Source organism: Pelecanus crispus, chromosome Z, assembly GCF_030463565.1.
Source record: "Pelecanus crispus isolate bPelCri1 chromosome Z, bPelCri1.pri, whole genome shotgun sequence".
NCBI lineage: Eukaryota > Metazoa > Chordata > Aves > Pelecaniformes > Pelecanidae > Pelecanus > Pelecanus crispus.
Genome location: NC_134676.1, coordinates 44437269 through 44459446, shown reverse-complemented (window position 1 = coordinate 44459446; position 22178 = coordinate 44437269). Strand labels below are relative to the sequence as shown.

The 22178-nt window shown below is 40.9% G+C and overlaps 1 protein-coding gene across 1 annotated transcript in view; it reads left to right on the top strand.

Annotated features, from left to right (window-relative positions):
- SLC28A3 (solute carrier family 28 member 3) overlaps positions 1-21037 on the top strand; it is a 42474-nt gene extending 21437 nt beyond the window's left edge. Inside the window, exons 8-18 of the mRNA XM_075727094.1 lie at positions 1053-1130; positions 6950-7030; positions 8105-8185; positions 9243-9368; positions 10458-10588; positions 11384-11552; positions 13203-13400; positions 16071-16152; positions 17015-17113; positions 18870-18993; positions 20923-21037. Coding sequence (XP_075583209.1) covers positions 1053-1130; positions 6950-7030; positions 8105-8185; positions 9243-9368; positions 10458-10588; positions 11384-11552; positions 13203-13400; positions 16071-16152; positions 17015-17113; positions 18870-18993; positions 20923-21037 — 1284 coding nt within the window. The remainder of the gene's footprint in view (positions 1-1052; positions 1131-6949; positions 7031-8104; positions 8186-9242; positions 9369-10457; positions 10589-11383; positions 11553-13202; positions 13401-16070; positions 16153-17014; positions 17114-18869; positions 18994-20922) is intronic.
- The last annotated feature ends 1141 nt before the right edge of the window (positions 21038-22178 follow it).

The following is a 22178-nucleotide window of genomic DNA, read 5'->3' as shown; positions in this document are numbered from 1 at the left end:
TCCTGGCCCCAGGGGCATTTCATAATTCTTATGGACATATAAGAAAATGAATTCAACTACAGGTGGCAAAACCCACAGCTGTGAGCAGCAAAGGATCTCTAGAGAGGGGACAGGATCCATCTGTAGATGCCCCTGCAGGCAGTCTGAGGGCACAATTTTTTTTTTAAAAAGTCCGTAACTGTAAAGTAATAAATAAGAGAAACCCAAAATGTAGATCAGAGAGTACCCACTGAAGGACATTCAGACGTTTCACCCCAGGGATACTATTCACACAGCTGTTCTTCACAGTACAGACAATTAAGCACATTTAAAACAAGACAGTGCAGAATGTACTGTCTCTGCGCGGGAGCGAAGGCACAGGTCTGACGTCTGTCTGGCTGCTAATCTGCAAGCAGTGGGAGTCATCTGGGTTTTGTCACCAGGTTCTCAGTCTCCCCTTTCTGTCTCTGACTGAAGTGGGTCTGGTGCCCCCTTTCGTTAGCTCCATATGGCTTACAGTCACTCCTGTCATAACTCATTACTGTAGCTATTACATCTCCATTTTAAACTGTTATCATTAATTGCATATGTTGGCATCAGGAGTATAAAAATGCATATCAGAATTAGAAAGTAAAAGATTTTTTTTGGACTAGCTTTTGGCTACTCCTTTCAAATCTTATTACTTCAGCCATTAAACCTCCATTTTAAACTGTATTGTTTATTACACTTTTTTGCCTGAGAGGGAGTGTAGAAATGCACCACAGTATTGGGATTAAAAACCAAATTCTTCTTTTAGTATGGCTTATGGCCTTTATTGTGTTGGGTACTGCAGGAAAATGCGCCCTATGCCCTTGCTGTTTATGTACATACTCTGAAGCAGACTGCAGTCTTGGCAGAGCAGAGCAGAGCCCCTCAGTTCAGCCAGATGCAGTCAGCGAAGCCTGGACCCATACAAAGCAGAGCACAAGCTCCTTGGACCTCACCAGATCTCTGCAAGACAACTAGCAATATTTGCTTAGTTTTTGGCAGGGACGGGGAGCTTATGGCTAACTTTCTTTGCTTTCTGTCCCTAGACTTTTCTGGAGTACTCTGACACAGGTGCCAAGTTCGTGTTTGGTGAGAAATACACAGATCATTTCTTTGCTTTTAAGGTAAGGCAGGTTTTATGTATACTGTATGTGGCATAGACAACAGAAAAAGGAACAGTATGGCTGGGAAATAAATTCATTGATTGTCTTGTGATACCAGTGCAGTCACCAGAGAAATCAGCTAAGAGGTAAACTATTTCTTACTGTGTGACACTCTGAACAGAAAATTTGGGAACCCTACGCCCTTGATTTACTGCCATACACTGTGTTAAGTTACACTAATTTAGTCTAATTATAACAACATATATTACAAGTAGACAGAACTTTGGGATATGTTTCTGCAAGGAATAGGTTAAAAGGCTCCTACCTGGTCACTGAAAGAAATACCACCTCCAGCCTGTCTTCCCAACCTCTCCATAAGTAAAGGTGCTACACCATGCTATGTGCTTCTATCCTAAAGTGCTGTGCAGACCACTGCCTCACAGACATTGCCCCTGTAGAAGTGGAAAGCCTAGATGTATACTTATACTGGGTAGAAGAGGTAGAAGCTGCCCATGCATGCACAGGAAGAATTACATGACATTATTATTACATTAATAAGATCCCAGTGAGATTTCCCAGCTCTCCCTTAGGAGACCTTGCTGGGAAACTGCTGGAATACAGCTTATGTGCTCTGTGCTCTCTAACCCGCACCAGCATCCTGTCTGGTTTTGCTCACACACATAGGCCATGCCCTAATACCTGCTTAGGCTGGGATCAAGAACATACAAAGGAAAAAAAAACCCCAAAACCCAACCACCAGCCATGAGAAATGTATCAGGACTTTCTCAGACACCATTCTTCTTTCTGGTATTTCAGACACCTGACTGAGAGCTTACACACCTTCTATCTTCTTTTTCTCTGGAGCTGATACTCCAGACTGGATATTCTTCACACTTAGCTCTTTCACTATTTAAGAAAGAAGATGGTACCTGTAAAATATGCTGCTACTAAGAATAGTCAGGACATATTGGAGGGGAAAAAAATGAAGCATTTCAGCAAAGAATATAAATTATATTTTAATGACAGTATTTTTGTACCTTTCGTTTCATTTTCCAGTCTCCTCTCACCTTTACTCTGTTGAGCACTGAAATGACAATTTGCATTCATAGTTACATATTTTGGGGGTGAAATGGTTTCATTCCCACCCCCAATGTTACTTTTCCTGTGTTTTTCCACAATGCCTTATGAATATGATTTTTTCAAGGTGATTTTTTAATGTCTCAGTGGTGATGCAAAATACTTTGCTGACTAAAGCCATAACTAGGGACCATGAAGTCAAAAGTTTGCTTCTGTGCATGCACACATCCACCAGTCTTAGTCTATGGGATAAGCCAAGCAAAAGACGTGGAATTTCTAGAAGAGGATAACAGGGACAAGTAGGTTATTTTCACACTGAAAAACAAGAAAGCAAAACCCCTGAGTTGATTTTCAGTGCTGCATATGTCTTGGTATGGAAATATATATGGTAAACAGAGTGGCAGACAAGTGCACAGCAACACCAAAACATGTTCCATCTGCTCCTCCTGTAGAAAGAGATTTGTCTCTTCCAATGTCAGTGAGTGACAGCCAACCTATTCGCTCTTGAAACATGTCATTTATTTAGAGATTAAGATGGTCAAAAGTGCTTTTTTTGTGTCTTTCAGGTATTTTATGAAGTTTGCATGTAGTGCTAAGCTGTCCCAATCATGCCCCAAGATATTTCAAAGCACTCTCCAAAAGAGAAACATCTCAATCTCAGCTTAGGTCTTGAGAGACAGTAGACAAGCTATAGGGTATGTCTTTGCAGAAAACTGTCAGAGCCCCACTGTATCCATACTGCATCCTTAGCAGTCTGCAGGGTCAGTTTTCTGCTAACTTAGATGGACACAGGTACCAGAGCAGACACATCCCTTGTGTGCAGCCACTGGGCATTCTGACCCATCCCAATACAGCCTTTGAGCACATAGTCTTGGAAGCACTAATTAGTCATAAATAGATGCATTTGCATGCATAAACTTGGGTTATTTAAAATGCATATTTGTGTATGCAGAGGCAGAGTTTCAGAGTTCTGAAAAAAACCACTTGCCCACATAAACAGGCACACCCAAGTACTTAAGTAGTCAAAAAAACCCTCTTAGTACTAAGTCATATATCCTGTTGACTATGAAAGGCAAAGTTTGCTTCAAGCAAGCAGGAAATTAGACTTCTGTTATATCAGTGTATTGCTTTCTATGCCAGGAGGATTATGGCTCCCTGAGAAAGGCTTTGCTTTGAAGGTCAGGCTTTAGGAGTGTCTGAAACCAGGATGTTCCTTAAACAGCAATAGCAACTTCTCCTTTAAAGGAACATAAAGAAAAAGCTGAACATAAAGCCACAAATGGAGAGTTGTGAGCAGCCAACAATTTCAACTCCCTGCCCTGCATGTAGCATAGGCAATAACCATGATCTGGAAAGTAGCTTTTTAGTAAGGTCAAACCATATCACAGAATTGATAATAAATATGAAATAACTCATTTTATAAAAATACAATTAAAGAATTTATTTTCTTAGAGATTGTATTATGGGAAGCGTTAACTGCAACATTGGTAGGTCACATAAATGTAGTTCTAAAGAGCTCTTTGATACCAGTTCTCCATTGAAATGATGTGGGATTTTTCAGAGCACCACCAGAGCTTCACCCTACCTCTCCCATGACCCTGCTCTTCACTGCTGAGGTATTGGCTGGACACACATGCCCTGCTACCCAAGCCCTAAGACCCTCAGAGGGAGCCCTCCGACCTTATTGACCCTGTGCCACCTACTCCCCTGGTTTTGGCACTGCAAAGAGGGGAAAGGAGAGGATGGGGAGCTGGAGAGATAGATGCTCCTGCATCAGTTTTCCCACTCTTGTCCCACACACAACATGCAAGCCCATGTGGGCCCAGCATGAAGGCAAAGCTCCTCTCAGGGCTGGTGGAGAGGAGGCTGGTTTTCCATATAGACAGATGGAATTCTGCAGCTATTCTCTCCTCTCTCCCAAGTTTCAAAACCACTGACTTTACACTTCAGTATATCAACACCGTGGGGAGCCTTTCTTTAAAAGAGTTCTGTTTTTTTCAGTTGAACTAGTTGTTTCATGCTAAGTGCTTTTCATTGCATTTATCTCTGTAGACAACGCAATTGAAAACCCACTGCAATGCAATGTGTTGCAAGGAGCTTATTTACATTCTGCTTATTTTAGAGTAATAATTTGCCAGTGTTTTCCACGTGATTTTGTTATCCTTAGATAAAAGCTAGCCTGGGCATGACAAATCATTACAATTACTTACCTGTTAAATGGTTGCTACACTTTTCTGATGAAGACATAACATAATAGGTACCACATTTAGTCACTGGGGATTTAGGCAGGAGGTTTTAGTTATAAAATAGTCTCTAACTTCTTTATGCAGTCAAGGCACAAATGATCACAAGTGAAAAACAAACTCCCTGTTTTGTAAAGATGAATGCTTCATCCAGAAATGCCTGCAACCGCAAAAATGGAAAAGCATGTTTTAAAGTTATTTAGGGTATTTTCAGAGGAATGTGCAGAAGAAACAGGCCAAATGGTGCCCGCTGTCACCCAGCATAGGCAGAACATTGTCTTCTCGCTCCTTCAGATAAAACCAAACCACAGCTCCCAAACCTGAGAGCTCTTCTCATCCATTTGGAGTGAAGGATGGGAGGACACTCGCTTATGGCGTTTACCATTCGGTACAGACAGCTGACCTTTGCTTGTCTGCCTACTGCCTCTCCAGACCCATTTTCCTACAGGCATTGTGGCAGTCCCTACTTCTGCCAGGGTATGGAGTAGCCTGGGAGCCAGACGCCTCTTCAGCTAGCAGATGCTTAGGAACAGCAATAGGAAACGGTAGCAAAGAAAAGGCAGGGGATAAAGGTGTTACTTACACTGAACTAAACTTTCTGCTGCCACTGCATGGCAAACCACCTGTACAGGATCGCTAAAAGGATCAGAGAATCAAACTAGAGAAAGCAGCCTCATATTAACTTGTTGAAGAGCACGATATCTGTGAATTGCAGTCTCTTCTTTCACTGAAAGGTTCTGATCATCTAAACTGAGTTTCCAAACCTTTATCAAAATTGCTGATAGTACTAACTCTCCTCTAGAAAGGCACAACTTCTATCTACTGAAAATGTCTGAACTAATGAAGCGTTTTGTTCTTTTTCATTTTGTTCCTTTTATTTATAATGCATTATGCCCTCAGTTGAACACACATAAAAGCTTCCTAACTTTAGTGGTACTGTTTTAACTGTATCTAATCTGTCTGCCCAATTTTGGACCTTCATGTCATATCCTAGCATAGAAATGCTGAGATCCTGTGTATTTAACATACTTCAGAATCAAGTTATGTTAGTTCAGGATGAAAAACCAACACATTTAATAACCTGTCAGACAGTGGGTTAGGCATTCATGCAATTCTTCTAAATTATATGTTTAAGGAAAGCATTTTTCCTTCAGTCTCCACTGAAAGAGACTTGTATTCACTTCTTGTATTTAATAAGCATACACCTGTGAATTTGTTTTTAAGCAGATTCTGTCGCTGTGGACAGTTACAGAGCTCTTGAATACGCCACATTGGCATTATAATCAATGCTATAAATAAAGCAAAAGAGTATTTTTTTATAGTGTGTTATTAAAAGGCAGGTACACAGTATGGGCTTTCTAAGGAAGCTACTCTTGGAAGTGTGAAATCAAGTCAGCTACAATCCCAATCAAAACGTCTTCAACTTCTGTTTACATAGCAGTATAAACTGTGCTTTTTAAACACAGACACAGAGAAGTTGAGCTCTGAATTCTACTCCACAGTCACATTGTATGTATTTCTGTTCATGGTTTACGAAGTCCTTAGATGTACGTATCCGAGTGTTTGTACATGCAATTGCCCAGTTGTCCTGGTTTCGGCTGGGATAGAGTTAATTTTCTTCCTAGTAGCAAGCATAGTGCTGTGTTTTGGATTTAGGATGAGAAGAATGTTGATAACACACTGATGTGTTAGTTGTTGCTAAGTACTGCTTATGCTAGTCAAGGACTTGTCAGCTTCCCATGCTCTGCCAGGTGCACAAGAAACTGGGAGGGGGCACAGCCAGAATACTTGATCCAAACTGACCAAAGGGCTATTCCATACCATAGGACGTCACGCTCAGTATAGAAACTGGGGGGAGCTGGGTGGGGGGCAGCGATCACTCTCAGGGACTGTCTGGGCATCAGTCGGTGGGTGGTGAGCAGTTGCATCACTTGTTTTCCTGGGTTTTGTTCCTCTTGGTTTTGTTTTCCTTTTCACCATTTCCCCCCTATTATTGTTATTATTATTGTTGTTGTTGTTACTGGGGTTTTTTTATTATTTTAGTTTATTTCAATTATTAAACTGTTCTTACCTCGACCCACGAGTTTTCTTATTTTTACCCTTCTGATTCTCTCCCCCATTCCACTGCAGGGGGGAGGGTGAGTGAGAGGCTGCGTGGTGCTTAGTTGCCAGCTGGCGTTAAAGCATGACACCAGGAAATGTTTGAGCTGACTTAAGCATGGCTATAAACTAATGTATGTGATGTTAAACCAGACAGTTTCAACACTATTGCAGTCCTGTTAGAAAAGTATGTAGATACATTAAAAATAGTTAATTCCAGCATAACATAAACATATATAAACAACGAGTCTAGAAGGTTAAAAATTTCACAGCATAAGTGTAAACTTAATGTTGTGTTTTCAATATCTTTAAGCGTATCTCGAAAAACATGAGCCTCTTTTTCAAAAATTAAATGGCCTACAGAATCAAGGGATGGAAAACCACTCTAAAAGTGTTAATGATTTTGTGTCTCCAAATCAGGTCCTGCCAATTGTGGTTTTCTTCAGCACAGTGATGTCTATGCTTTACCACATTGGATTCATGCAGTGGCTCATTGGAAAGGTATGAATTTTTCCAGTAGGTACTCATTTGCCTAGTATGGGACACTTCTTGAACACATGCAGCCGAACTATAGCATTGCCCCTGACCAAGCTGCTCAGGGGTAGACATATGAAAAGTAGTTGTTTATTTTTAACCTGGAAATAGTTGCAGATGTTACCACTGCAAAATCCTGATTGGCATCACATAGCACACTTTCCTCTGCCCAATCTGTTTTTATTGCTCATGTCATAGTAATTGTTAGATTTGCCTGGCTAACTTTAGCGTTCCTCAGATGCCATAGTTGCTTAAATCTTCCTTTCTGCCTGCCCCTCTCCCAGCCCACAAAGTGCGGGATGGAGATTACATCACAGACAGTGGATTTCTGCTTTCTACTAAGCATTGTGGTAGCAATTGTATATACCTTCCTATCACAGATCCCCAGAATAAGACCAGAGGCTGGTTCCTAGCCTCATGCTCTAGGTTTTCATTTCTGTGAGGTCCTAGGTCCAGTGCCAGTGTCCACTAAGATAAGAGCAAGTCCACAGAAAGTCTGCTTCCTGCCCTCTCTGCCCAATAAACTTACCATATGAGGGAAAAGGTCTTCCTGCGTGGTGGTAGTTAAGCCTTATTTGAAGATACCCTTAAAAAGTCCTTTGTCCTTCTCATTTACAGGATTGTTATATAAGCACCATAAAGCTCACCTAGCTGAAATACTGCAATATTTCTATGAGGCATTTTTAGCCTTAATCTAAATTTCACGGTTTTTTTCCTTCGCATGATCCAAGTCCCTTTGGACAGGTACATAAGTAATAAGGACATATCAAAATATCTGCTTTGATTAATTTAGTTTAACAATTTAGTGCCCAGGAGGAGCTTGGGGTACTCTCAGTTCTCTTAAATTATTCGTCCTCTGGCTTATTTCAACATGTTACTATTAAATGAATGTGCCATATCTTGAAGCTGAAATCATTAACTCAGGAAATATTATAAGGTGTCTCAGAACCCTTACATTGGCGTGATTAATTCAAGAAGTGCATGGAACAGGCAGACCAGTGTCATTTGGGTTTTTGCTTTTTTTTTTTTTAATCATTTTAGGTTGGTTGGATAATGCAGATTTTCATGGGGACAACTCCTGTTGAGTCTCTGGTAGCTGCAGGTAACATATTTGTGGGACAGGTGAGTTGAAGCATAGAAAAATATGCAAGCACAGGATTACTGAATAGTATGAAATATTGCTGCTCAGCGAGCATCTGTGTATAAAAAAAATCATTATTTCATGTGAAGCTAGGACTCCACTAGAGCAGGAATGGTGGTTGATTTCCAGAATTACAGTCTGTTCATGTGTAGGCAGTGATGCACAATGGGGTGGGTTTTGGGAACCATATGTTTTCCCAGTGGACAATCAAGCACAAATGTAGGTGATAGATCTCCCTTAAAATGACTACCAGATTACTCCAAGGTTTTGAATAAATAACAGTTTCAGGTTTTTTTCAATTGAAAAGGCAAATGGGATGAAAAGAAGGCACATGAGGTAGGCAAGAGCAGGAGAGACAGACAATGCAGAAAACTAAGATCCAGGGCTGGCTGTGCAAGGCCTTAGCCAAAAAAGCATGGGACAGTCTAACAGTCTACTTTAATGGGAAATCCATTAAACTCACATACCAGCAGTGTCTGTCCCAGGCTTCAAAGCAATGTAGAAAGATCACCAAGTAGCATCCAAGCCCAAGAGCGACATTAGCATATCAGTTATTTAGCAGTGGTGCATCACAGTATCACACTGCTGCAAGATCTAAACTAGTACCTCTGCATGACACTGCCTCCAGGATGTGCTCACACACATGGCAGAGCGGGTGAGAGCTTTAAGCTGTCTGTAGTGGCTGATATGCATGTTTCACTTGACGCACATCCTTGCCTGCAGCTCAGACCTGTGACTGTCCCTAACTGACTCAGAATTGGATTAGGATTTCTTGGCAATTTCATTGGGCCTTTGGGGGAGGTGGTAAACCAACAAGAATTGTCTTCAGACAAGATGGATGTTGGTACAATTTTCCTTCTTGGTGTGAAAAAACCCCAACCTACTAATATTCAGAGCACTCATTAGCACTAAGATTAACTAGTCAAAGACACCTAAGAAAGTGCGATGCAGCCACTCATTTTTCTTCCCTGTTAATAGAAGAAACCTCTGAGGGTTTATTAGGAAGCTCTTAATTTGGTAGTTGTTTTTCACTTCCAGACAGAGTCTCCTCTCCTGGTACGGCCCTACTTACCGTACATCACCAAATCTGAACTCCATGCAGTCATGACAGCCGGATTCTCAACTATTGCTGGAAGTGTCTTAGGAGCATATATTTCTTTTGGGGTAAGAAGGGGAAAGAGAACTGGAAAATATACTGTTTATCTGAATTCATGTAAGTATAGAAGCCCAGCCAAAATGCTTTGCAAGTATACCTGAGTCATTGCCATAATTTTTTTGTTTCTGAAGGAATTAACCACAAAAATGATCTTGAAGATACTGTTAAGTAGCACAGACATCTACCTAATACAGAGAGACTTCCTGCAAGGAAATGACTCATCTGTATACTTTTCCACGGTCCAGATAAACTGACATGTGGAATATACTAACTGATCAGCCTTCCCACTTCTGTGGCAGTGATACAGATAAAGTTGCTAGCCATATGACCCTAAAGAGTTGACTTGCAACTGAGATTCTAGTGATACTGTACAAACATGGGTAGTAAACATCTCATCTGCTAAGGGGCTGGCAGCAGAAAGCCAGAAAAACAGGGCTGAAGATGTGATTTATGATCAGAGTCATTGGGGGATGGTTGACAAATATATCAGTTCCAGATCTGAATAAGATACAGTGGAGAGGCAGAGGCAAGAATGGAGGATTGGCCAAAAAGACTGAGCGAGTAAGAGAAGGAGAGATGGAAATACTGCAGAAGTTAGGAAAGAAGTTATTTTGTGTAGAAATTTGTGGAAGAAGGGGTGAAAAGGGAAGAGAAGGATTTATGTTAGGCCATGTAAATCTTTTTCTTTTAACACAATGTCAGAGGTCAAAACCAATTTTCTGCCACTGCAAGGCATACAGGGGGTGTTAAGGAAGGCTGGCTCTCACTCACCTGCTCTGCTATTGCTACACCCAGCTGCACTCAAGGGACCTGGGTTTTTTTCTGTTTCTTTTGCCTTCTGGCTTGCCACTAGGAGGAGTGAAGATGTTTGCCTCTTGGAAAGATTACTCTATACTTTTCACTGCTTAGACTTTTTCTGTCTCCAGTTGGCTTTCTCCTGTATTGCTCATTCTCTTCCGTTCCTTATGAGCAGTGTGAACTTTTTAATGACCCCCTGTAGAAAAATAATACAAGCATCTAATAATTTTAATTGCTTTCTTCCATATTTGTGCATGATGTGGTTATTACAGCCTATTTTCTGTCACCTGGAATTCTAGGTTTCCGCCTCCCACCTACTGACTGCTTCTGTCATGTCAGCACCAGCATCATTAGCCACCTCCAAACTATTCTGGCCTGAAACTGAAAAGCCTACAGTATCTTTGAGGAGTGGCCTACCAATGGCAAAAGGGTAAGCTGATATAGGCTCTAGTTAATAGTAATACCCATGCAAAAATGAGATTTGGAAAAATAACTCCTCACACATAAGCTTTAGGGTTAGTACATGGTAGATGTGCAAGCAATACATTAATTACACACCAATATACCCCAAAATGAATAGTGTGTGAATTCAGGTGCAGCATGCCCCATTATGATGTATGGGACAGGCACAGACATGCCAACAACTTGGGCCAGACAATAAACCCTCCAAAGAAACAGGGAAATGCCTACCTGTGGTGAGCCACCAAGAGGTTTTCTCATTTGCTCTGTTGCTGTCTTTGCTTTGTAAGGAATCTGTAAATGCAAACATACAAAAGCAAAGGTGGATAAATCTTTTCAACAACGGCAGTAGCAAACTTGTTGCCCATCTGCAGGGAGACTCACTTGCCTTGAGAACAACAGGCAAAGTAAAAAGGCTTGTAAGGAGCTGTTCCTGAAGAGCCTGGGCATTTCTGTGAGGGGTCCCTGCAGGAGCAATGCACACTCCCCTATCCCAGTGGTGCCACAGGCAGTCACAGTACTGAGACCTGATCCAGAGCTTGCCCAACCCCGAATGTGCCAGAATTCATCCCTGGGCACCAAAATCATACCCTCCCAGTGGCTCCCATGAGGATCAAGAGCAAAAACCTACTCCACCTCATCATTATTTTCCCTGTGAGTGAACAGACAGCTTCACTTGTAGGTTTCTAATCAAGTCCATGTAACTTTTAGTTCTGTTTTGCTTTTGAATTAAAAAATGTTCACACTCTGGTTTTCATTGATAAAGTGAATCTAAGAACCTGCTGGAAGCAGCCAGTCAAGGTGCCTCTACCTCCATCCTGCTGGTGGCGAACATCGCTGTGAATCTGATCTCCTTCCTTGCCCTTCTGGCTTTCCTGGACTCAGCCCTCTCTTGGGTGGGCAATCTGTTTGACTACCCGCAGTTGAACTTTGAGGTATGGTCCTCAGATCATTCATGCAGCTTGTAAAAATGCATAATTTGTCTTTCTCAAATTAAGTGCCTGTGTGGGTTTTTTTTTGGGGGGGGTGGTAGTTTTTAATATTATCTAAAAACATAAATTTTTATGTGCATGTTCTTGAAAAATGTCTTTACAGCCAAAGGAAAATTGTTGCCATGTAAATATTTCTGTATCCATTAGACCGTGTATAACTTCCCTCTGTAGTGCTCTTGCTAAGCAGCAGAGTACATTTACATAGCCTTGTATACTAATACCTGCCTCCTCTGACTTGGCAGTGCAGCAGATCTGTCCCTTACACACTTGCCAAACCATTAACATCTCCTTCAACACAAACATTAAAGTGGCTTTAGCTTCAGAGAGCCCCATCAAGTCCTTAATGTTCACTAGCTTCACTTAGATAAGGACAGTGGGGCAAGACCAGACTTGCTTGAACCCATGCTTACTCAATACTACTTAGTTCTCAACACAATTAAATTGCAAAACTGCACCCAAATCACTCAGCTGAGCAAACAGGTTTTAAACAGGACTTCGTTTTTAACCTAGGTTAAGACATCATTTTTGACCCAATGCAATAATCTTGGTTCAATGGTTTTGGGCTTTTTATTTTGCAAGCTCCTAATAAAAGTGCCATGTGAAACATGGATATAACATTGTGATAAAGGTGCTGCAGAAGTGAATAGACGCTCGTAGCAGATGTGGCTTCAGCAATATTAGGATGTTACCCTGCACAGCTTCCACGGATTACCCCACTGCACAGACATCTACAGCAGAGGAAAGGCACAAGTATGCATACCTCAGCAACACTCACGCAGAGGCTGGTATTTTAATAACTGCTGGATGGAGTAAGATTTGGACAGGTAGATAACCCACAAGGAGCTGAGACCCACAAACAAGTTGCATTCAGCCATCCATCCCTTTTAAGAGGCACTAACCTCTAGCCTTTTGCAGGCAGACAAACCAACCAGGAATAGTAACTGCTTAAATGCCTCAGTTACATTCACTAAAGACAACCTGACCAAACCCTTTCACAGCTGAAACTATTTTCTCTCATATATAAAAATAGGCTATACTGTGATAGGGGATTTTTTAAAAATTTGCATGTAACTTTTAATGCTAGGAAAAAAAGTACAGCTTTAATTATGTCAGCTGCACAGCTTTTATGTGGAGACAAGTCTTTTGTTTACACCAGTTGGAGTCCAATAACCTGGTAATTAAGCATGTTCATTAACAGACTTCATTTAATCAGCGGAAGAACTAGACTTCTCAATCCTCTTATTAGCTCTTTTAACTGAACCCTCCTTCTTTGCTTCAAACAGTATGCCCAATCTGAAGCCATTCTTGGGGAAAAAAGGCACAGAAACTTTTATTTTACTTTAGGTCTAAAATGAGGGACATTTCTAAACACTTTGTTAATCTAGATTTTGGGTTAGTCTTTTAAAAATTACTCAAGCATACCTTACTATTAAAAAATGTCAGTCTCCCAGACACATTGGTAGTGAGAATTCAAGGCCAATTTTCCTCTGCTGAAATAAAACCATCCTTATTTTAAGTTTAGAGAACTTGTCGCATGCCATTGTTCTTTGACCAACCGTATCTTTTGACCTGCTTTGTCTTAATATTTTGCAGAACATTTGTGCTTATATCTTCATGCCATTCTCTTTCATGATGGGAGTAGACTGGGAAGACAGTTTTGTTGTCGGTGGACTACTAGGTTACAAAACTTTTTTTAATGAATTTGTGGCTTATGAGCGCCTCTCAAAACTGATTCACAACCGAGAAAGGGGTGGGAGCATGTACGTTAATGGTGTGAAACAGTATATGACTGTAAGTAACAATTTCTATTCTACAGATTTATTTGATCTAATACTTTTCTGCTGAAACTCATTTTTTAATATGGGCACAAAGGGATAATGGTGGCATATTACTCTAAAGTGTGTTTTTCAGTGACAGAATTCAATTAATGAAAATACAGCATTGCTTTGTTTAGCTGCCATGACTGTCATCACACTAGTTAAGCAAACGGAGCCAAAGAAAGGCATAGTTTTGGGGAACATTGCATGTAAGACCAAGGCTGTCTTCAAGGTGACTTTCTTCTTACCTCATTCTTAGCTAGCACTTCCCTATGAATACTCTCCCAGGAAAATCCAGGGCAAGAACTGGAGGATCCTCCTGCCCGCAGAGGTTTAGCCAAGCATTAAGCTTCAAGAGAGGCATCCAGCAAGCTTTAGCTGATGGCATTTAAGATGTTGCTGGCACACCTCTGCTGGAGGTTATTGTGTCCCCTGTGCAGAGGGCAGTAGTACAAGACGTGTATTACATGTAATACACCTCCCTTGCTGCACAGAGTCCAATCAGTTTGTTTCAATTGCCAGTGAAAGTTAGTTTGCATGAGGATTTCCAGCCAAAGCCTGTGCCTGCCTTTCATTCAGACATCCACACAGATTCACCCAACAGGATATGTAATTCCTACTACAATTCACTGAGGAAGAAACCTAGAGGATGGCAGTACAAAGGGCATGCTAGGTGTGTGCACAGGGGCAAAGACCATGCAGACCTTTGCAGCCATCACTGCTCCCCCATCTGGCATCCACATGCACAGCCTGTGCTGAATTTGTCCTCATTCTGAGCACAGGCAACAAAAACCATGATATCTGTGGCTTTATGCCTGCAGTCTTCCTCAAATCAAGACAAGTTGTCACTGTACAGGACCCTTAAATAGGAAGTATCCTTTTGTACAGCTTTTAATCTTCGTTTAATCTGGTGCGGTGCCTTATATACAAAACCAAAAACATGTTCCTGACCACTTGCATTCCTTATTATCAGAACATGTTTCACAAGTGGATGTAGAAAGCCAGGTGGTCTATCAAATACTCACATGCTTGCCTGAGCATCCATTACCAGTGTTCCTGGAATTCCTAGAAATAGGATCCTGGGCTAGATGGACCTTTGATCTGCCCTGCTCTAGTCATGCTGTATTCTACAAGGGGAATATGGCTCTGAACTCCTGAATAAGTGAATACCTCTTTTTTTTTTTTTAAGCTGGAAGTCAGCCTTAAAATTTACATCCCATCAACTGTATTTCCGCTTTTTTTCTTTCTTTTTTTGGTAAGATGTCATATAGAAATTCCATGTTCACTTCTAATACCTACATAGAGCTGTATAAGCTTCCATGGTAAAAAACTCTGAGATAGAAAAATAATTTTGATTCATAACACTAGTAAAAATTGCCCAGTAACCATTTTAATTATGGCACAACAGTTCAGGTGAGAGTGTGCTTGACTTCCATTTTTAATTCCTCTTCAGCTTCAAAACTCTAATACATCCAGGCACAGATATTCAGTCAGAGCAAGCAAACAAGCGGTCTTCTGAACTCCGTCACCTGAGTCGGTAATAACAAGGCTTCCTGTTTTCAGAGCCAGGAGAGTGCAAATGAAAGCAGGGAAATCACAGTACACAAAGCCTTTTCTAGGAAAAGCAGGTAGAGTGGGTACTTGAAAAGCATTTTCCTGCATATGTGCAGAGTGATTGAAAATATCTACAAATTGGTTTTCATAAAACAGGAATAGAAACAGAGAAACTTCTTATAAACAGGAAACCTACTAGAACACTCACTCAGGTGTCTTCAGCTTGGGCCTGAAACACAGTAAATAGGTGTTCAGAGCTGCCATGGGGACAAAAATGCATTTGCTGAGATATGTTGCCTCCTTTCCCAACATGTTTGAACTACATTTGTCTCAAGGGTTGCAAGGTTCGTAGCCTCATTTCACCCAAAGTCATTTTGGGTCCTGTGAGACATCGCTCCATGGGGGCAAAGGTCAACCCAACCTTGTCTCTACTCTGAGATCCAGAAGGAGCTGGTGTTGCCCAAAGGGAGGAAGGTGGCTGAAGTCAGGAAGGAAATAAGCTGCTATTGGGGATTCCAAAATTATTATGTCCCTCTGCCTGTTACCACATCAAAGCACCCACTCTCTAGGAGACCCATGTCCCTTTTCTTCCTCTGTGCACAAGGTGGAGCATGCACAGAGCAGCTTTGCATATGGAGTCCTCTGCTTGTTCAGGGACAAAGAAGGGATACATACCAAAACTTGAGGTTTCAACAGTGTTGTAGAAGCAGTCCAGCTATGAACAACAAGCTGAGTTAAAGCTCTCTGACTCACACCTTCAAAAAACAGCAGCTAAATTGCCACTAGTAAGATAAGAATTATTTTTTGTCTTTAACTACTAGTACTCAATTCAACAAGGCACCACATAATACATGAAAGAAAAACCATCACAAGGTTTATGAGTACTCACATGGGCAGTGGGTATGAAAGCCTGCTCCTTTCAGCAAAAGAGTGAGCCTTCATTGCTGAAAGCTGCACACTGGGGCAGCAACCAAGCAAAACAGAGTGATTTCAGTTCTTGGAGCCCTGAGCCAGAATGCCATGTTTTCACACCTCTAAATCAGCATGAGCTGTCTCAAACCACTCAAAAGGGTATGTGTTTGTTTTCCAGGTTCGCTCTGAAGTCATTGCCACCTATGCTCTTTGTGGGTTTGCCAACTTCGGCTCCCTGGGACTGGTGATAGGAGGCCTGAGTAAGAACACCTCTCATGGACAGCTTATTTGGCAAGCAAATGCCAAAGAAACCACCCCACCCCCCCCCCAAAAGGAATAGGCTCTGAGTGAAGCTTAGGAGCATTAGGGGCTGAGCAGCTGCTCAGCCAAGATCCAGCACCCACCTGTGCATGGAAGGGCTCCCAAAGGGGTGCAGGAAAGCCTGGCGTGGAGGTACTGGGAGTAGGGCTGAGGGCAAGGGGAGGGGGCCAAGCCCTGCCAATAGACCTCCCTGTCCAGCCCTCACACCGCAAGCCTGAGCTACTACAACACTCAGGCTGAGAAGCAAATATCTCTGTAGCCTGCTGGTTTGAAAGACAAAGTTGACTGGTTCCTGTAGAAATGTCACATATAAGCAGTAGGCTTATAGCGAAAGGAAAAAAAAAGCTTTTCAGATCTCAAGGGGAAAAGAAAACGTGAAAAACCATCTGGGTTCCACACCGGGCAGCCAGAATTGCTGGCAGCCGCCCTTACCCTGGAGCCCAGGTGGGCTTTGTGGTGCCAGCAGTGAGGCAGCGTGGAGGAGCGGGTCCCAGCCGCGGGGCCAGACCACGCTGCCGTGCCTGGGGTTTGCATCTGAAAGCCACCATCAGCCAGCACAGATGTGCAAACTGCCAAAGCAAACAGAAGTATACTGTTATTATATATACCCTTTATAAACCACCTTCTTAACAGAAGGAGCCAACATTGGCACTAAACCTTCAAAATACCTCATTTTCCCTCGTTTCTCCAGGTTCAAATTGCAGGGTGGGAATTTCCTCCTGTGGTGGGGGAGCTGGCAGGTTCATCTTCTTTATATCTCTATGTATGTATGTTTGACACACACTTTAATTTTCTTCCTAGCAAGCATTGCTCCCTCAAAAAAAAAGGAAATAGCTGGTGGTGCTTTCAGAGCAATGATTGCAGGAACTGTCGCCTGTTTCATGACAGCCTGTGTTGCAGGTACCGTACCCAAATTTGGTGTCGCTTACGGTCAATGACCACAGGGTGGCAGTGCGTTGGTACGATAGACACAGCTGGGCAACTCCGGTCACTGAAACGCTAGTATTTTCTGGTTTGGCAGGATTAAAAGTCAATATCCGACAAAAGGTTCCTGAAAACTGGAATAGGAAAAGATTTATTTTATTTCTTCCATTATGTCGTACCTCTTTTTTTTTCTTTTTTGGTTAGTCTGTGTGTAACACATGACTCATGAACAAAGCAAATTACAGATGGGTTACAATCCCTCTTCCATACCACTGGCTACAGAAATACAGAAGTAATTCTGGAGCAGAAATGGAGAATTGGAGTGAAAGGAAGGTGTAACAGAGAAGGAGCAAGGGGGGAAGCTGAAGAACTTTTTTCTTTAATGTTAAATTGATATTTTGGGCTGATAGTAATCCCACAGAGCATTTAAGTTATTTAAAGTGTCCTAAGGTGGGACTCAACAGCAGACCTTGTTTTCAAAGTCTCACCTTCAAGCTGAGCAGAGAGTCACAATGCAACAGCCATTTTCGGGAGGAAATCAAAAAGAACATAATATTAATGATTCAAAAGATTAATTAATTGCCCAGATACGATTCAGCAGGTAAAATTTATCCCCAGTATTTAACAATCACTTCCCCAGCTTTCTTTTCTGAGCATGTGATATGCAGAATTGCATGATGAAGGTTAAAGCACTCATATTCCTCCAGTGAAGAAAGATCTTGGTGCTCTATGTAGCTGAAAACTGCATGTCTGTTTCTACCACAGCTTCCCTATCCCATTGTGTTCACTGCAGCAACAGAAACATATGTTTTAAGGATAAGCCCACAGTATTTTCTGAAGGTTATAGAACTAGTACACTTGAAATATCATTAGTCTCACAGCCCTCCATAATATTTTAATACATAACACTACTCTATATAACTGAGGAATCAAGGAATTCTTACTAAAATGTGTCATTTCACAATCCTGGCCTTAAGAATAAAATTGGGAACAGTCATTGGGAAATCTTTCCAAAACAATAAAATCTGCTTTGGAAAGAAAATTATATTCCACCCACTCCTGCCATGACAAATGCTTTCCTTATGCCCAGAAGAAGGTAAAAGAGCCAAGCAATTTCTACTCCCCAGTCAAGATAAGAACATATTAAAAAAGTGTCCAGGTTCCACAACACTATGTACAAGAAGGAGCTGTCGCTTTCATATTTTTATGTCTCCATTACTGCAATGAATGCTGACATCACTATTTATAGGAAATTTTGGAGAACATCTAGTTGTGAAGTGAAGTGAAGATAAATAAACCATAACTGTCTCCATTTAAAACAAAAGAAAAGGTCCTGTATTTGCGTGTACTGCTATAAATGCAGCATAGGTCCATTTTAGTTAATGAAAGCACACTGGCCCAGCAGTGAGAGAGCCTTTAGCATACCTTTTTAGTAGCATTAAAAGGGACACGAAAACAAACTGTTCTAAGTGTAACAGGTTACCATAGTTTAGTTTCTACATATAAAAAAAATGCTTGTGGTCATTCCTTAATCCAGTTTTGTAAAATTATTTGGATTTTTTTAAAAATCCCACAGTTCAAGGGTTTTAATCTTGCACCTTTACAGAACCATCTCAGAGAGTGATTTCGTATCAGCCAGAATGTTTCACCTGACCATGCCCCAGTGACTGACATCCCCAAGTCTTATCTTCCTCTTCATTACTCATTAAGAAAATTGTTACTTACTTCACAGGAATGCTGACTGCCGCTGGTCTGGAAGTTCCTTGCCACATCTTATTAGAAAATGCCTTCAACTCCACAGATTTCCCTGCCAACAGCACAGAGCTAGTTGAATGCTGCCAGCAACTCTTCAGCAGGTATTGAGGAACTCTTTATCCTTCTGTCATCATAATTTAGGGACCTCACAGATTCTTTAAAAGCCTAGTTTTGTTTTTCGTATTTGGCTTTTTTTTCTTAGGCACCCACTTTCCATGAACTTGCATCTTTTAAAGAAATGAACATTTTAATGCTGCTGAATTGTTTTCCTTTTCTTGGGCATTTCTCTGTTACATGCCAAACACAAACAGAACCAACAGAGAACTCAGAACATGTTTGTCCAAACCTGAGCTTCCCGAAAGGCTAAAGATAGATTATCATGTAAAGATTCAGTGGTCTAGCTCAGGCTCATCTTAAATATTAACAAAAAATAAATAAGATATTTGAACTAACATGATGTTAACATAGTATCTGAGGATAACTCTAGCTGGAAAAAGCCAGGAGCTTTTCCTTCTGCTGTCTATGAAGCTGGCTGATGATAGTATTAATCATGCCTGTTTGCATAGAAAACTTTACACACATTTGAGGTAGAAGAATATTCTGAGGCAAATTGTATTCTCTGTCCAAGACAGAGAAGAAAGAAAGAATGATATAAGTAAGTAATATATTCAGACATACTTTAACACTCTCTTGCAAAGAACGAAAAGTCTAGGTATTTAGATTATAGCAAGAACCTTATAAGTTTGTCCTTATGTGCTGCTTTTTTTTCCATTTTCACAACTAATTGCTTTAGAAGTAAATACTCTAAATCATCTTTTTTCCATGCTATTGAAAATAAAACTTAATCCTTCTTTTCACATTTCTTTTAACAAAGACAATGCTCTAAGATTGAGCACTTGTCTACAACAAAAACATAAAATGTACATGTATCAGTAATGTTGCTGCAATCTAACCTCCAGGAATTCTCTCGACAATATCCTCAAATGGGGAAATTTTTCAGAATTGTTTTGATTTCACTGGATCTGTGTTCACACCCCCTCACTTAACTAAAACAAGTTTTTTGTGTGTGTAGTAGAGAAGTATCTTGTTACATCTTCTTAGTATCAAGACTTGTGGCAACTTGAAATTGCTTATGATGTTTAACTTCTCATATTAGGAATCAAAATTCGAATTCTAACTTCAAGTGATTTTTTTTTCCTGTATTATTCTTTTGACACATATATTTATTCCTTCCATGCCTTGGCATAAAATGTAGCTCTGAATATGGGCATATACAATATGTAAGGTGGCCTTATTTTTATGGTAGAATTTTTAGATTTCAACTATCCACAAAAATGCAATTTAAAAAAATTATTCGCGTTGGTATCAAGATCACCAGCTTCTGCCTGAACATCAGTGCTTGCATATCACTGCAAGGAACTTCTGTTCTGGCAATCTGATGTTCCAAATGGGTTTATCATTACATTGAACCAGTGTCAAAAATGTTTTTGCACAGTAAAAAGCATCTGTGATATTAGGTACATCCCTTCATTCATATTTCTTCATCTCTCCAGCTTTTCCTCATCACACTAATTTTAACTCTACCTGGTTGCTACAAAGACAAGAACTTGCTCTGTTTTCACCAGAGTCAATGTTGAGCAAATGCTTCAAAAAACCTTGAATAGTGAAGTGAAACCCTCAGTCATTTCAGTTATCTAGGAAGATACACCTGAGGCACGAGGACTTTATACAGAAAACCAGACATTACCCCGATAAAAGGGAGAACATCTGGTCATGGCACATGGCTGGTGTTTGGAAAGTCTTCTCTCTGTTTCATTTCTCATGAAAATTTTAACACATTTAAAGTTGCTTTGGAGAAAGTGTGTGTATGTGTGTGTCTGTGTGTGCATGCACACGCACGTGTGTGTGTACATGTGTATGTTCCTATGTGTCTGTATATGTACATAGACTACATATACGTACATACATTTTTTTTTTCCCTGTAAGAGAAAAGGAGCATATCTGATTTCTGCTTTTGTCTCCTTCCCCAGTGTAAATCATTCGCAGGAGATCTTCCCTGGAGGAAACTATAGCCTGAGTTCCTGGAAAGGATGTTGCCAAATACTGGATAGACCTGCTTTTCATTGCACTTGGATTAAGCCTTAATTTGGGGTGGCGAGGGCGGGGGGTGGAGATAGACTATAAGAAAGAGCTGTGTTCCTTGGTAGAAAGGTAATAAACTTCCTTTTACATGACAAGTGTGAACCCTGCCTCCCAGCCTTTATTTTGCATCTCCTACCGGCCAAATTCCTCTGGCTTCCTTGGAATTACTCATAAATTAAACTGGGATAAATGTAAGACACCTCTGGCTGGTGATCTCTTCTCCCACTACAGATCAGAAGAGAAGGAGAACCTTTCTGAGCCTGATTCTCCTGATTCCATTTCTACCCTGAAACTGATGATTCTGTAGAATTAAACTGCTGCAGGGAAGAAGAAAATCAGATTTAGAGGATTTGACTGCCACTTACAGAAAGCTATGAACTAGAAATAATATTTAGACTTGCCATCCATTCCTTATAGTATTTCTGCTCTTCTTGATACCAAAGTGTTTTTACTGCACAAAGATAAATGACTCTTCTCAGAAATCTCTGCACATTTCTTTTGATAACTATGGCTGCACATGCACTGAACTGCTAACGTGGTGCACCTCACCAGCTTGTTCACTGAGGCACCCAAATCAGGGACTAACCACTGTGTGCCCCAGTCCCCCTTGTTCTGCCCACAGAGGTGTCTAGGCCATATCTTGATCCAGGAGGTTGGTCCCTGTTTAGAGGTAACTCATATGAATGGAAATGTCCAAATTCCAAGGGAAGTTTCCTGTATCAATTCTTCACAATCTTTGTTGGCAACAATTGTGAAAATTGATCATGGAGTCACCAACCAGGAACTCAGAGCAGAATTCCTACCAGAAACAAATCTGTGCTGCAAATCAAATGTGGGTAAAATCAGGTCCCAGTCTGACTAATCCATGTGAAAGCAACATTAATAGATCTGGAAGACCACTAGAAGAGCAAAGTCTGTTACGTTTTTAAGCTTCAGGCCTTTCATGGACTCCACAACTGAAATGTTCTTTGCAGATTGTTTTGCAAAAGATTGCAATATGTATGTTTCTATACTGTGACATTGTTGATGCCCAAGACTTGGCGAAAAAAGCTAAGAACTGAAGTACAGGGACACCAGAAAGTCCTGACATACCTTCCACATGAAACGTGTGCAAATGGAAATGAACAAGTCTATTCTGAGCAAA